The 15,484-nt window shown below is 52.8% G+C and overlaps 7 protein-coding genes across 7 annotated transcripts; 5 read left to right on the forward strand and 2 right to left on the reverse strand.

The window, feature by feature from the left end:
- Positions 1 to 326: 326 nt before the first annotated feature.
- On the forward strand, positions 327 to 2,841 carry M431DRAFT_101137 (hypothetical protein; the record flags this gene model as incomplete). Its single annotated transcript, XM_024911296.1, has 2 exons — positions 327 to 480; positions 584 to 2,841. The coding sequence occupies 2 exons, from the start codon at positions 327 to 329 to the stop codon at positions 2,839 to 2,841; spliced, it is 2,412 nt and encodes an 803-aa protein (XP_024767587.1).
- Positions 2,842 to 3,023: 182 nt separating this feature from the next.
- M431DRAFT_365753 (hypothetical protein) lies at positions 3,024 to 3,759 on the reverse strand. The gene has a single exon (XM_024914599.1). It carries the CDS (start codon positions 3,426 to 3,428, stop codon positions 3,207 to 3,209), a length of 222 nt encoding a protein of 73 aa, XP_024767588.1. The 5' UTR covers positions 3,429 to 3,759; the 3' UTR covers positions 3,024 to 3,206.
- A 1,240-nt stretch (positions 3,760 to 4,999) lies between these two features.
- On the forward strand, positions 5,000 to 6,221 carry M431DRAFT_101233 (glycoside hydrolase family 16 protein; the record flags this gene model as incomplete). The annotated part of the gene is made up of 2 exons (XM_024911305.1): positions 5,000 to 5,491; positions 5,553 to 6,221. 2 exons carry the CDS (start codon positions 5,000 to 5,002, stop codon positions 6,219 to 6,221), a joined length of 1,161 nt encoding a protein of 386 aa, XP_024767589.1.
- A 792-nt stretch (positions 6,222 to 7,013) lies between these two features.
- M431DRAFT_514104 (glycoside hydrolase family 64 protein) lies at positions 7,014 to 8,593 on the forward strand. Its single transcript, XM_024920151.1, has one exon. The coding sequence runs from the start codon at positions 7,122 to 7,124 to the stop codon at positions 8,262 to 8,264; it is 1,143 nt and encodes a 380-aa protein (XP_024767590.1). The 5' UTR covers positions 7,014 to 7,121; the 3' UTR covers positions 8,265 to 8,593.
- A 2,127-nt stretch (positions 8,594 to 10,720) lies between these two features.
- M431DRAFT_101216 (hypothetical protein) lies at positions 10,721 to 12,941 on the forward strand (the record flags this gene model as incomplete). The annotated part of the gene is made up of 3 exons (XM_024911302.1): positions 10,721 to 10,780; positions 10,920 to 11,208; positions 11,347 to 12,941. The coding sequence occupies 3 exons, from the start codon at positions 10,721 to 10,723 to the stop codon at positions 12,939 to 12,941; spliced, it is 1,944 nt and encodes a 647-aa protein (XP_024767591.1).
- Positions 12,942 to 13,034: 93 nt separating this feature from the next.
- Positions 13,035 to 13,403, forward strand: M431DRAFT_365771 (hypothetical protein). Its single transcript, XM_024914600.1, has one exon. The coding sequence runs from the start codon at positions 13,127 to 13,129 to the stop codon at positions 13,310 to 13,312; it is 186 nt and encodes a 61-aa protein (XP_024767592.1). The 5' UTR covers positions 13,035 to 13,126; the 3' UTR covers positions 13,313 to 13,403.
- Positions 13,341 to 15,228, reverse strand: M431DRAFT_501625 (hypothetical protein; the record flags this gene model as incomplete). The annotated part of the gene is made up of 3 exons (XM_024918040.1): positions 13,341 to 13,867; positions 13,924 to 15,121; positions 15,202 to 15,228. The coding sequence occupies 3 exons, from the start codon at positions 15,226 to 15,228 to the stop codon at positions 13,341 to 13,343; spliced, it is 1,752 nt and encodes a 583-aa protein (XP_024767593.1).
- Positions 15,229 to 15,484: the final 256 nt, after the last annotated feature.

The raw sequence follows: 15,484 nt of genomic DNA on the forward strand, positions 1-15,484 counted from the left end.
CTATCCGTCGAGGCCTCCAGAAGCCTCTGTCCTCACCAACCCACATCTATCATCTTTCCATGACCAGAATACCGTATTTTCCAATGAGCAGCATCAACATCGAGGCCACCGCAGTCACACTTTAAACCCCACGGGCGCGCGTGCGAGCGAGGAGCTAGGAGTCGAGAGCGAGAGCGAGAGAATTCGCATCCCACCAGAGCACGAGTACGATATTCAACCATCGTAGCGTCTGCCCCAGCCGGCAGAGCCGAGCGTCGCGTCAGCGCAAAACACACACATCGCCATCTTCATCCCCCATCAAACCACAGCACGCGACTTTGCCCAAAATGCCTGGCGCCAGCGTCGCAGTTCTCCCGCCTCCAGCGGCCTCGACCCCGTCCTCGCGGAAGGCGTCTCTCGCACCAGAACGCAAATACAAGTGCCAGTTCTGCAACAGAGCCTTCAGCCGAAGCGAGCATCGAAGCCGTCACGAGCGATCACGTATGTTTCCCAGAAAAAAAATTCTCCCTCGAAGAAAGAAAAAATTATCTCGAGCATTCTTCGCTCTCCAACATGCCAGCTCTGCTAACTCTCTTCTTCTTAGATACCAAGGAACGTCCCTTTAAGTGCATGAAGTGCCGAAGTACCTTTGTTCGTCGCGACCTTTTGCTCCGACATGATCGCACAGTCCACGCCAAAGATGGCGGCGTCCCCCTTCACAGCGACGGCAAGCGTCGTGCTGGTCCCAAGACTCGAGCCATCGGCGGCCCCTCCAAATCCTCAATCGCCTTGGACACCTCCACCCTGGAGCAGATGGAAGCTGGCGGCGACGGCATTTTCGATGTCGAGGCCGCCGCCATGCTCGTCGCCGACCTGCATCACAAGGCCACCGCAGCCATGCGCGGAGACGATGGATCTTACGAAGACGGCGCATCCATGGCCTTTTCCCCACGAAGCTCCACCGTCATGGAGCCTGCCGTCACCTATCCATCTGGTGCCATCGCCCTCCCGCAAGTTCAGTGGGACAACTTCATGGCCGAGCCCAAGCCTCACTCCATCACCTCGAGCGCCTCGGGCTCTTTCGAGTCGTCGCAGCCCTTTGCAGGTGGAAACAGACTGTCGCACCATGCCGGCCAGTTGCCTCCATTCAGCGGCCGAAACTGCAATGGTCTTGTGCCAGCGCTTCAGTCCATGATCAATTCGCTCCCCGCCTCTGGCCCCGAGATCCCAGCCCCTCAGTCTCCCTCCGCGGTGGACTCGCAGCAGGCTGGTTTCAGAGCTCCTCAGGTTTCTGGCGATGATGAGCGAAACATGATTCTGGACAACATCCGCAGCACCGACCGGGAGCATGCCATTCCCGAGAGCTTTCGCCTCCCCGGCCTGGGCTCTCTGAACCGCTACCTGGCCACCTACTTTGGGCTGTTCCACCACCATCTGCCCTTCCTGCACCCTGCTTCCTTCACCCCGTCTCAGGTGTCGCCCCCACTGCTGTTGGCCGTCCTCAGCATTGGCGCTCTCTACGCCTTTGATCAGGACCAGGCCTATATGCTCCACATCGGGTCCAAGGTTCTCGTCAACCAGTTCCTCCAGAACAAGGAGAACTTTAGCTCTCGCAAGTGTCCCCTGTGGACCATGCAGAGCTCTCTCCTCAACATGATCTTTGCCAGCTGGAGCGGCGACCCCAAGGGCTTGGAGTGGGCGTGCTCCATCAAGAGTCTCCTCGCCAACATGGTGGCTGGAAATCGTTACGAGCTCAAGCTTCGCCAGGAGGCCCGTGGCTCGTCCAAGCCTACTCGCGCAGAGTGGGTTGAGGACGAGGGCTGCCGCCGCACGTACTATGCGGTCTACATCTTCTTTGGCTTGCTGACTCTGACGTTTAATCACACCCCCGCCATCGGCTTCAACGAGTTTGAGGACCTGCAGCTCCCTTCAACGGAGGCCCTGTGGAACATGCAGGTTGCCGACGAGGCTGCATGGGCCGAGCAGCTCGAGAAGTCGCCCGCCGCCATCTTCATGGAAGCCCATGACAATCTTTTCCAGGGTGAAGCAATCAAGTACAGCGCCTTTTCCACCCGTGTCATGATCAATGCCTTGTTCCTCGAAGTATGGTACCACAAACGTAGCCCAGAGGCCTTGCAGGATGTCGTGACCGAGTACAAACTTAGACTCGCCCTGGAGACGTGGGAGAAGTCGTTGGACCTGTGCGAACCGGAATCTGTCGTGGTGCCCCTTAGCGCTCCCCACAAGGGTCACCCCCTCATCTTCAATGCCCGCGCCATGTACCGTAACGCCCGCGCCCGCCTCGAGGTTGACCTGAAGACCGTGCAAGAGGCCCTGCGATACCACGAGCCGTACGAGGTCGCTGCCGCCATGTCTCATGCTCGGGACCGCGTCAAGCGCTCCAGCGAGATGATCAAGGTGATTGAAGAGTGCTACAACTGCCTGGAGACGGCCGTGGTTCAGGGCGTCCGCTGGGTGGCGCGCACCTCGTCGACCAACTGGAGCGTCGAGCACCCCCTGTGCGGCCTGGACCTGATGATCATCCTCACGTTGTGGCTGTATCGCCTGGAACACGACGAAGAGCCAGCAACGCCCGAGGAGGTGGCCATGTACTACAAGGTCCGACAGCTCTTTGTCAAGGACTTTGACGAGAGCATCATTGCCAACTTGAGCTCCGTGGTTGCCCGCCTCTGGGGCTCCATGTTGGACGAAGTTGTGGTGTGGGGAATTACCCGTCTCATGGGCGAATCATTCAAACTGCATTCAGAAGCCCTAGTCGGCTATGTCGGCGACGAAGCTTCCTCTAATGTATCGACTCCCTCGATGACCTCGCAGGGAGCGGACGAGGACAGCGTGTACTAAATACATATGCGATGATGAAACGACTGCTTTCTTTTTTCTCTTCTCTCTGTTCATCTTTATCAGGGGAGCGCGACAACACGCGCCGGACTTTCTTAACGCAAAACTCGATTTTATGGCTTATTTCCTCCTTTTTTCTTTTCCTTTTCTTTTTTCTCTTTCAACTTATTTTTTCTGGCTTGTCAATTTTCAACATTGTGGCGCGTGCGGTTCGGAACGGAGTAAGGCTAATGCTGGGAATGTGCTGTTTGAATTATTACTTTTTATTTCTTTTTCTCTTTTTGTCTTGGTTTCTCATGTCATTTCCTTGACGGCTCCTGAGACAGGGCAGGTGATCGTGTGTCCTCGTATCTGTTCTGTTACTGCTCTTAATTATTGGCTTTGATTTGATTGTTTTGTTTTTGCATGGGTCGATCGAAAGGATCACGGGGGGTAATTCTGGAGAGGCGGCGAAAGCAGGGAAATACTGGCGGGATAAAGGATTGGACGTTTCGCATGATTTCGGGGCTCCGAGAAAGGAATATTTGGATCTCGACACCGCGGCAGCGCAAGCTAATGAACTGCGAGGGCAGGTTGATTGGCTGGTCCATGATGGTGATGCCGCCTTTTTCGCATTTCCCTTTTTTTGTTTCTAATGGCCCTTGTTGCCCCCTTTTTTTTCTCTTACCTTGGTAATTTTTTTTCTTTTCCTTTTATTTTTATCTTTGCAGCGGTTGTTTTTTTCCTACCTTCTCTCTTCGCGCTTCTGCTTGTTTGCTGTCACTTTTCGCTGGCATTGCAGTCTGATTTACCATTGGCAATTTCCAAATTCTCAGATACCTTGTTCGATATACAGATTGCTATTCTTCATTGAACCTTTCTTCTTCTTCTTCTCTCCTCCTTTTTTCTTTCCTTTTAACTGTGTGCTCTCTCCTCTTGTCAATGTTTGTTTGTGCTGTGTCTTGTTTTTTTCGTCTTGGTTATGCTACGAAGGGATGCTTACGGAATGACAGCACTCGTGCCCTCACAACATGTCGTGTGTGTGCGAGTGCTCATGGACGAGAGCCAGTCCCGCTACTTCGGTGTGTATAGATATTCTAGTACTACAATTCGAATAATTGTGTCTCTGTCAAACCGATGATGCCACGTAGGGTGCCAAGTGCGTGTACATGTCTGTGACTTTCTACGGTATTCATGCTCCAAGTATACGCCAATTATGCCATGTGACTGCACTAAAGTCGTGATATAATAGGTAGAGTAACTAAGGTAATCAAATGCTTGGCTCCTCGGAAGCGGCCCATGGTTTAATTACCTTTTACTTTTTGTGGTCGGCCAACCGTTTCCCACGTTCTTGTCAAACCTGCATGTACGACCTGCTCTGGTGTCATCCGATGAGGAGAAGCTGGGGGAGGTCAGAAGGGCAGTTGGAGTGGTGGTACCTGACTCTGGCTGTCCTCCCCCTTTCTACCGACCTTATTCTGGGCAATGACCAAATGGGGAAGGCTGAGGCTTTGGAGATGGTGGTTTGATAGGCTGTCAAGTGGCGATGCCTGATGCGTGAAGATGCCCAACTGACTTATATTACATGCAGGGTAAGTATGTACATGCAAGCATCGAATGAGTGGCAGAGGACATGGAGGCCAAGAACAAACACACGGCACGGGCCTTGGTTTCCCCGATAAATAATGAGACATAGTTGGTGATTGAGAAAGACGAACGGAAGATGCAAGGGAGAGGAGACGACGCGCGAGCCCAGGGTAGGACCGTGTGTAACTTGCAAGCGCAGGAAGTACAGACAAAGCAGGGCGTCTCGATTTCCCTCATTCTCTCATTTTATTTTTTATCTTTGCGTCGTGCCTGGCCTTTGCACTGCATTGTGTACTTGCATGCCGTGCAGTTGCTCCCAAGAAGACGTGGCAAGCAGAAATGTGGCGAGCGCATGCTCATTTCCTTCTTCATTGTCTGCTCACGGTCTTGGTGTTTCTGTGGCTTGGGCTGGTTGCCTTGTTCATCGGCTTCTATCTCTTGACTTCTCTATCATCTTGTGCTTCTAATCATATTTTTCTTCTTCTTCATTTTGCTCACCAATAAACATTTTGCTTTTTTCTCTGGTTGTATACCACAACTTCCCTCGCACAAAGACGGCTTTGCTTTCATGGCTACTGCTCGGGGATTGGGCCTGATGCTGGCCCTGGTGGTGGTGCTCATGTCGTGCCTGGTGGCAGCGGATTGTGAGTGCGGATTTCTCACGCAGAGCTCTGGGAAGAACCAGACACGGAACGGAACTGTAAATGGAAACGAGCAGCTGTTCTTTACCAACATGATGGAGAGCAAGTTCTTTGAGATGCGAGACATTTCGCGGGACGGCACGTGGAGGCGGCAGCAGTACAACGTTTCGGCGAGGGCTGGGAGAGGCGAGTATGGCAAGTCGTTTGGTTTGGACAATGTTTACACGACTGCTCGTGATGGTGACGATACCGATGCCACGGAGAGCGATGGATCGAACAACTCGAATGGTGGTGATGGGGTTGGACTGGTGGTGGGCAGCACCGTTGTGGATGAAGCTATTCCGGTGGCGGAGCTGGATTCGGCGAGGAAGGACTTGCATTACGGCTCGTATCGTGCAGGCATGAAGCTGACAGCCGTCAATGGCACCTGTGCGGCCTTTTTCTGGGTATGTGATTGTTTTGCTTCGTTGTTGTGTTGATATCTCATATGCTGATTGTGTCTCGCAGTACTTCAATGACACCCAGGAGATTGACATGGAGTTTCTGTCGCGAGAGTTTGACCCCGTGAAGAAGATTTATCCCGCCAACCTCGTGATCCAGTCGGAAGCATCGCGGAAGGCGGGCTATGATGCGTCCAAGACGGGCACCTTCAAGGTGGTCAACCTCACGTTTGACCCTACGGCTGGATTCCACGAGTATCGCTTCGACTACCTACCCAATCGCGTCTTGTTTTACGCCGACAGCCAGCTACTGGCCGAGATGAACGGAACCTCGGTGCCCTCTGGTCCGGGCCACATCATTCTCCAGCATTGGAGCAATGGAAATCCCCTGTGGTCTGGAGGCCCTCCCGAAGAGGATGCTGTTCTCACTGTGAGCTATGTCAAGGCCTATTTTAACTCTTCAGACTCGAATGTTCAGTCAAGCTGGGCCGAGAGCTGCCGAAAGGCGCGCAGCGACAGTTCAGACGATAGCAGCAGTGACAGAGTGTGTACGGTTGCTGACGTGACGGCAGCAAACGCCAGCACAGGAGGCACCTTTTTCAATACGAGTGATGCGAACCAGCCAAGCGGTGGCGCAAATGATGAGAGCGGCGCGACTTGCCTGGGCAGCATGGAGGCGAATCAGGTGATGGTGACGAGTGCGATATTGCTGGTGTTGATGATGACTTGCTTGTGAAGGATTCTTCTGGATGGGTTCTTGTGACGTGGATGGAATGAATGGAATGCAATGATGAGTCTATGACTTCAATGTTGTGTGTGCTATGGGAGAATGGAGTTGGAGTTTTTACATGGAAGGAAAACAGTACTTTTGGGTGTATATCATAATGGATAGCTGAGCTTAATCATCGCGACACTACACAGCCAGCTTTGAAGGCGTTGGGTGTATCTGTTGAATGATGATGACTTTCATTTTTTATTTTTTCACTGATGCCTTTACACTATGACGACGCGATTCAGCAGCTTGTTTTCTGTCAAGTGAGGCGATGGCTGCTGCTGGTCAGATGCACGATGCCGTCATGGATCCACAAGACACCGAGCAGCTGGATCTGATGTTTCGCTTTGCTGTTCGAATCTTGCTTCTTTGGGGAGGTGAGGCGGTTTTACCTTTTTAGCAGTGTTGGGCATGTGATTATGCACAGCAGGTGGATAACAGCCAAGACAGCTGAATGACAGTAAAAAGGTTGCTGGTCTTCATCATGGGGGATTGCGACTGCTTCGATTTTGGGATTATATTGATTGACTGGAATGCTTATTATTAAAAAATGTGATGCATTATGAGACGGAATATGTGAAATGGGCAAATATGAGTTTTGATTCGTAGATGAAATTTGAGATGGTGGATGGCATGAATCGTGGCGCGGGCTGAAGCCTGCCCAGCTGACTGTGGAGATGATTTACATGAATCTCTGTCTGGGTTAGATATAAGTATATAATAGTCGGAGCATTTTGGTTCTAGAAGATTTGACATTACTTGTATAACACAATTTCCATGACTTTGATGGAGGTTTAATAATACTACTGTTACTGTTACTTCTGTTGCTACTCACACCAATTCAATTCACTTCAAATTGCAATCATGACGCCCACTACCCTCAGCGTCGTGGTCAAAAACAACTCGAATGCCTCGCAGCTCTACGCCTACGTCACCGGCCGCGCAGCCCAGGGCCTCTTCTTCCTCAGCGCCGACGGCACCACTCCCTATTTCCCAACTTCGCCGTCGTCCACCTTGCAGCCTCTCGCAAAGGACTGCGCCGTGGCCATTGGCGGGCCGGGCCGGAGCCGCACGCTGACGGTGCCGCGGCTGGACGGGGCGCGGGTCTGGTTCAGCCAAGAGTCGCCGCTGACGTTCTTTGTCAACCCGGGCCCGGCGGTGGTGGAGCCGTCGGCGACGAATCCCGCGGACCCGAATTATGGGATTAGATGGGCGTTTGCGGAGTTTACGTTGAATGAGGCTGAGTTGTATGTTAATGTGTCGTATGTCGATTTCTTTAGCGTGCCGGTGAGTCTGAGGTTGGAGAATGGGGCGGGCAAGGTGACGAGTGTGGAGGGGATGCCGGCGGGTGCGTTGGATGAGATTTGTGGAAAGTTGAAGGCGCAGGCGGGTGTTGATAAGGCGGGATGGGATCGACTTGTTGTGACGCAGGCTGGGGGGAGTGGACAGAACTTGCGTGCTTTGAGTCCCAACTCGGGGAGGGTCATGTTCCAGGGGTTATTCGACGGGTATTATCGCCCATACGTGGACGCCGTGTGGAAGAAGTACCAGTCGATGGATTTGGTGGTGAACATGCAGTTCGCCGACTGGGGCAACGCCGTCGGTCGAGTCGATGCCTCGGGCCAGACGCTCACGTTTTCCGGCGGCGGAGGCAGCTTTGCTAAGCCCTCGGAGGGAGACATCTTCTCGTGCGACTCCGGGCCTTTTGCGCACGGGGCGGGCGTGTCGGACAAGCAGTTGAATGTTGGAGCGCGGCTGGCGGCTGCGCTGAACAGGAGCACGCTGCTGGACGCGGTGCCGCACCCGGAGGGGGAGGACGTGAGCATGTATTATAAGGAGGCTGTGACGAACCACTATGCGAGGATTTGTCATGAGGTGAGTGTTGGGGGGAGGGGGTATGCGTTTCCGTATGATGATGTTGGGGCGACGGGGGGGACGGACCAGAGCGGGTTTTTGAATGATGGGGATCCGAAGGTGTTGACGATTGGTGTTGGGGGGCCTCTTTGAGGGGGAGTTTGATGGAGGGAGATGAGTGGAAGAAGAGGATGAGGTGATGATGATATTGTATATATGTAGAGATTTGTTTTGGATGTTGGGATGTGTTGGCATTGGTGGACTTGGTTTATGGATGTGAGACTTGTATATATGGATTGAGGTACATGGTTTTTTTCATTATATGTATTAGTTTGATGATTTATTTTGGTTATATGTATGAGTTTGACTTCTTTTGTTATATGTATGAGCACATGAATTGTTTTTATTATATGGATGAATTTGCTATATTCTATTCTAGTTCTTTGTTATGTTAAGCTTCGGCCTAGACAATCTCACGACGATTCACATGTCAATTCTCATGACAACCCTCGTGACACTTTATATACATCAAGACGACATCAGCATCATGTGTGTTTATTTATAGCATGAGAAAAGCTTTGCATAACGTGGACCCGCTGAATTAGCTCACCGTTTCTAGTCCTTCTGGAAAAAGAAGGTTGTTGGCGATCATGGCAGGTTTGGTGGATTTGGCTCTTGTTGTTAATTATAGCATCCTTAGCGGGATCCTTCTGACAGGAGCTGAAAAAAAAGGCAACAAAAGAGGAGATGTGGTGAGTAAGCCGGAGAGCGGATTGTCCTTGAGACGGTCTGTGTGTTGCCACAAGATAAGCTTCGTGTTGAGTTGTTGGTTGTGATGACTTGTTCGTATCTTTCTAGATTTTATCATTTCTGTGTTACAGCAACTGCTGAAAATAGACTACTGCAAGGATAGACTAATTTGTGCAATCATATGTATGGTATGGGATGCGCTATTCTGGCAACAATACACGTTGGTTGTGCTACTCGTCCCTCACTTACACCACCAGGATCACACCCAGCGTTTACCCGTCTCTTCGTTGCATTCACTCGTATCCTGTGCAAACCTTTTTTCTACTTTCCAGGCGTCTTACCAATTACCCGGTCTCGAATCCAGTTTCCGTGCTTCCTCGCCGTTGTTGCAAGGATGGCACTGCATTATCGGACTCGGAATTCAGCCCAGGTCCACCAACCACAAACCGTTGCACCCACTCTCTCTCTCGTTGGGGCACGGGCCGCGTTCCGTCTCGCTGTTTTAAACAATGCCGATTGAGATGACATTTTGACATGGCAGGGGGAAACAGAGAGATGGGGGGGGAGGGGGGGGCCGGTCGAACTGGGCCGGGGCCGGGGGGGCGAGAATCGACAAGTGACTCCGTTTCCAAGGTTGTTGTTGCGTCAAATCCAGCAATAGACAGATGCCCGTTCTGCGAGTGTTTTTTACCCTGCAGCACCCTGTGGGTATAGTGAGTATTTCTCTGTCTGTCCAGGTTGAATTGACATGCCGGTGACATTCTCGTGCTGTAGCATGCCCTGTCAAAACGGACTGGATCGGAGTAAGCAGCAATAGATTGTTGATGCCTGCCAAGCCGGAAGCATAACGAAAACCACCTCCCTAGTACATGTTAGTTGGCCGTAGCACAACGCGAGGGGCTCTCAGCGATGTTGTATTGCATTTGCATCTGATGCTACGTGGACGCTTTGGCTTTGCTCTAGATACTGCTGTATTCCCAACAGTGACACGAGTTGTCTTGTACTGTACACTGCCCTTTTAACCCCTCTCATCTTTTGTTGCACATTTACGTACTGTAGGTATGCGTTGTTAGCCCAAGGTCTGGTGTTTTGTGTAGGTAGGATCATTTTGCTTGGTAATAGACATCCATCCCATTGCTTTTTTGCTAAGGCGGTACCGCATCCCGCCTGTGGCTTCTGGGCGCCCGGGCTAGTACCTGCCTAAGCACTGCTCCAGCACTTCCCCGTCCCGCCCCCCACCAAACCAAGTTCGCCGGCTCGTTGATTGATTGATTCTGATTGATTACTGTGCAGCAACATCCATCCCATATAAGTTCAAGGTTACCGGCTAGACAATTTCCTGGGCCAAGCACAATCTCCACCTCCTTGTAACCGCAAGCTAAAGCACCAAATTCGACTTGGTACGAGCATTAGCATTACGAGCACTAGCACAACGGCTGATGAGCTGCAGCGGGTGACACAAGCAGGACGTGAAGCTTCCCAACTTTGGGGCCCCTTGGCGCAGGTAGCAAAAAGGCGCGCGACAGATTGTGAGAGAGAGAAGAGGCAGAGACAAGAGAGAGAGAGAGAGAGAGAGGAGGGGCTGAGAGCGTATTACTGTATGGAACAGCAGCAGCCAGGCGACGGAATCCCGGAGGCATTTTATCTTGGACCGTCGCGGTCGCATCGCGACTGAAGGCCTCGCTCGCCCTTTTGAACTTTGACTGCTGCTCCACCAACATAACAGAGCAGAGTGAGCAAGTGACAACACACCAAGAGACTTACGAGAAGAAAGAGAAAGACAAGAGGACGAAAGTGAAAAGAGATTGATAGAGAGAGCATCAGCGAGAGAGACAACTCATTCAGCAGCATCGACAATCATGGTCTACTGCGGCAAGCCCTCCAAGGGCTGCTCCAACTGCCGAGAGCGCAAGATCCGAGTAGGTTTGCCTCGTCTACAGCCTCTATTCCTGTTCCTCTCCTCTTTGACCCTTTGGAGCTTCATCTTCTTTCATCATGCAACCTAGTGTGGCGTTTCCGTATGATTACTTACGCTTCTTCTCTTCCTCCCGCCTGTAGTGCGATCAGAAAGACCCCGGCTGCGGCCAATGCACCAAGCGCCAGATTGAATGCCCCGGCTATCGCAACATCGTCGATCTCATGTTTCGCGACGAGAGCAACCATGTGATCAAAAAGGCAACCACCGCGAAGCCGCGCATCAAGAAGCTGAAACATGGCGTCCGGGCCGCTCCGAAGCTAGACGCGGCGCCTCTACCTCTAGGACCGCCACCGCCCTCTCCATCGGCGGGCGTCCTGGTTTTGCGCGACAGCCCGCGGCCTTCAAAGGCTCTGAGCCCCTTCAAGTCCCGTCCCAAGAACGGGCCCCTTCTCTCGGTGCTGCTGGCCGGCTCCGGTGACCATGGCGATGGCTATGACGATTACGACTCGTGGCAGACCAACTCATATCCCTACGAGTACGAACGCATCGTCCGTCGCGGCCATGGAGACGACGACGACGACAATGGCGATGATAGCTTCGAATATGACGACGACGATGATGATATGCTGGTACACATCCCTTATGCGCCGTCCATTTCTCTCCAGGAGCGAGGCACTGCCTTCTTCTTCTCGCGCTATGTCGCCACCGACCATGGCTGCTATCAAAACTACGACTTCATCTATGACATCTGGAAGCCACCCAGCATGAACCGCATGAGGAGCGCAGACGCACCCCCGATTAAGAGGGCAGATGCTCTCATATCCGCCGGCATGACGGCCGTCGGCCTGGTGGGCCTGTCCAAAATCACAGGCGATCGCGAGACCATGACGCGTGCTCAGCAGAGCTATGGCGCCGCTCTCCAGCTGGCTAACGCTGCTCTCCGCAACCCGGGTGAAGCTGTCGAGGATAGCACAATGCTGGGCGTCCTCATTCTCGGTACATACGAGTTCATCTCTGGGCACACGCCGCAGACGTTGCACGCTTGGCAGGAACACATCAACGGCGCTGCCACGCTTGCCACCATGAGAGGCCAAGCACAGTTTCGAACAAAGGCCGGCGTCAGAATGTTCCTCATGCTATGTCACTCCGTCCTCATCAGCTGCATCCAGAGCGGCCTGCCCATGCCAAAGTCCATTGTGGACCTGCGTAACGAGCTGAGCCATGTGGCAGACAGCAAGCGGCCGGCATGGCGTGTCATCGATCCCTTATACAGGGCCCTTCAGATTCGACACGACATCAAGCACCGACGAATCACTGGTGTGGATGAAATCGTCGGCAGTCTCGTCGAGATTGAGGAGGACTTTGAAAAGCTCATCAATGGACTGCCGCCGTCTTGGCGCTATCAGAATGTCAGGCTGACCAGATCCAACCCGGCCATCATGGGCCGTACGTGCCATGTCTATCCCGGCTTGACCCAGGCTACGGCTTGGAACGCTGTACGGACCATGAGAATGCTCGTTCAGGAGACGATCCTGGAGCAGCTGTGCCACAGTGTCGAGGATCCCACTACTCTTCCGGTGCACCACCAGATGCTGTTGGTCAAGGCTATGAGAATGCTGCGCATGCTCGGCGAGGCCGTCGTTGGGAGCGTGCCCCAGCATTTTGGCATCGTGAGCTCCCGAGACGTCAAGTACACCAAGACCAAGGAGGCTCAGCCCACCGTCACCGCTCAGAACCAGTCATCGACTATTCTAGCGACGCCGTCACTCTTGCCACCCGCCTCTGACCGAGACGAGAGCAAGTCCCCTGTTCCCGCCTGGCCACGTGAGAGCGTAGCCACTCGCCCGACGCTGCTCGACCCAACGCAGTCCGAGTTGGACAATGGTCGAGGCTGCGACTCGGAGAGGTTCCTGACGCTGGCTACGGCGAGCAACACCATCATCTGGCCGCTCTACACGCTCGGCCTATCGTCATCTTGCACTCATGAGACGAGCGCCTACATTGTCGATAGACTCATGTCCATCTATCGCGAGACGGGCTTGGAACAGGCCCGAGTTGTTGCAGGCATGATGCAGAACAAGGTCGAGTCGTTGACTTGGGCCAGCATTCCTACAACCCGTTTGCCGTCATTACCTGATGACGCTTTGCCACTGGTGGTATAGAAAAGTCTTTTCCCCTTCTTTTACAACTTCTTCTTTGACCCCTTTGGACTATGACTTCGTTGGATATACTTGGCTACTTTCAATTTTTTCGCTTTATTTTATTCTTTTTGGGTATGAAGAATGCTGACCTGTGGCCCATCATTTTGACTATCTTTCACCTTTTTTATCTCCCTTGTTTTTGAGCGATGGATATGATGCCTTTGGATCATTCTCCTTTTCTTCTTTCTATCTTTTTTACAGCAGCTATTTGGCTACGACTTCTTTCTTTCCATTCATCTCTCTCATATCGGCAGCGTGTTTTTCATATAGTCACAGTTGTATTACATTATCAGTTATTTTACCAGATAGACAAAATCTCGCTGTCGCTGTAGCAGTTGAATGTCATTCCCCCCCTTCTTTTTACCAACTATCAAAGTTTCCAAATCCGCCTGCTTTCATCTTCTTGCGCGGCTGTGTCTCCCATGTGTCCACGTCGTCTGCATCGCCAGCGCCTCCTCTTTTGTTACTACTTGACCCCCCTTGATCCATTGCGCTCGCGTCCAGATACTTGCCGATGCTCTGCTTCGCATCGGGCTTGGAAAACGTGCCGTCGCCGCGGAGTCGTTTGCCCGTCCACGTCGTCTTGTCGTCCTCTGTGCCGCCCTGCAGGCGAATTTCTTCCTGCTGCTTGTCGAGGCGCTCTTTTTCCTTCTTCTGGGCCTGGAACTCCTCAAAAGGGTCTACGAAGACGACGATGTCCTTGATGACGATTTTGTTGAGGGGTCGGTTGGAGCCGTCGGTGGGGACGTCTTCCATTTTGGCGAGGACGTCGAGGCCGGACTCGACGCGGCCGAAGATTGTGTGTTTGCGGTCTAGGTGGGGGGTTGGTTTGTAGGTGATGAAGAATTGGCTCGAGTTTGTGTTTTTGCCCTTGTTGGCCATGGAGACTGTTTTTGATCATATTAGTCTAAATGGAAGAGTAAATGGAAGTGTTGGGACTTACCGGTGCCTCGCGCGTCATGTGTTAGAGGGCCATCAAACTCGTCGTTAAAGTTCTTGCCCCAAATACTCGTGCCCCCCTTGCCGGTGCCTGTGGGATCACCACCTTGGATCATAAAGTTGGGAATATTTCGATGAAATGCGACGCCTTTGTAGTAACCCGTCTGAGCAAGCCTGATAAAATTCCATACGGCTTTGGGCGCCGTCTCGGTTTGTAGTTCGATGGTGAGGTTGCCCAGGTTGGTCTCTATCCTGGCATAGCCTTTGGTCTTGACCCGCTTCGGCTTGAGCATAAACTCCTCGTCCGTTAGCAGCGCCCTTTCACCGCTCGTCTCGGGGGTCAAGCCAGTGCTGGTGAAACTGGCGGCGGCCTTGCCAGTGGTGTATGCTGCGGCGTTTGCAGCAATTTTTCTGTCCTGTATCATGGGTTGCCGGACAGCAGCGGCAGAGCCCGACTGCCTCGACTTTTCTAGCGCGCCCGAGCTTTTGTTCACGTCGCCGCCGGCTTCTCTCGCCTTGCGCGCCTTTTCCACTGCGGCCTTGGCCTTGAGAACCTTGTCGCCCATGCTGCCCAGTGCCCCGGCGTTGATATTTCCGGCCTTGCGCTCCTCTTGCTGCTCCCTTGTCAATTGCGCCTGTTCGCCATCTTGTAGGTATTTGAATTGGTCGAGATTCCGGCTCGCCATGTTCTGGGGGTCCTGAAGAGTGATGATATCGGCGCGCGTAAAGGGCTGGTCGTCGACCAAATCCAGCCACGACTTGGCCTTGATGTTCATGCGCTCGACGGTGTCCCAGGCAAAAACGTTGGCATAGTTGCCGTGCCGGATGGCGACAATGTGCGTGTTGTCGGTAAAGACTTTGTAGGTGACGGGATCGATCAGGTCGCCTTTGCCGTCGCTCAGGCCGGCGCCGAGCGAGTCTGCCTCTGCATTCCTGGCAAAGTTGAGGCGGATCAGGTCCTTCTTCTGCAGGGGCTCGGCGTTGACGGGGTTCTGGTTCGGGTGCTTCTCGAGCCAGGCGCTGATGACTTCGACGTCGAAGACGGTGCCGTCGGGGGTGCAGACGGGGTTCTTGAAGGGCTGGAGGCTTGCGGCGCAGAAGTTAAAGGGGAGTTTGCGGAAGGGGACGTTTTGTGCGGAGCGGGCGCCGGCTCCTACGCTGGCGGAGTAGGCGTCTGATGAGGACCATTCGGAATGGGTGATCTGGTTGAGGGTGTATAAGTTAGTTGAGTTGAGAGCGCATTGCGTACAGCAGAGATGGGAAGAGTTGAAAAGCAACTTACATAGAGCTTGTCGGTGCCTTTTCCCATGGCTTAAAGACTGTTGATTTTGAGAGAAAGAAATATGAAAGACAAGAGACAGAGAGATGAATTGAATGGGAAATGTGGTAGAAGTCACAATGGCATCTATGCAAAGGGGTATCGTATCGTGTCGTCTGGTAGGTATGATTATGTATGGCCTGCAAAAATGACGGATGACGATGGGCTCGAGAAATAACAGTTGAATCAATTCCTTATCGTTATCAGTGCTCGTACAGCACTACCAGCCCGGTACCAGCCTGCTACA

This window comes from Trichoderma harzianum (genome assembly GCF_003025095.1).
Source record: "Trichoderma harzianum CBS 226.95 unplaced genomic scaffold M431scaffold_31, whole genome shotgun sequence".
Lineage (NCBI taxonomy): Eukaryota > Fungi > Ascomycota > Sordariomycetes > Hypocreales > Hypocreaceae > Trichoderma > Trichoderma harzianum.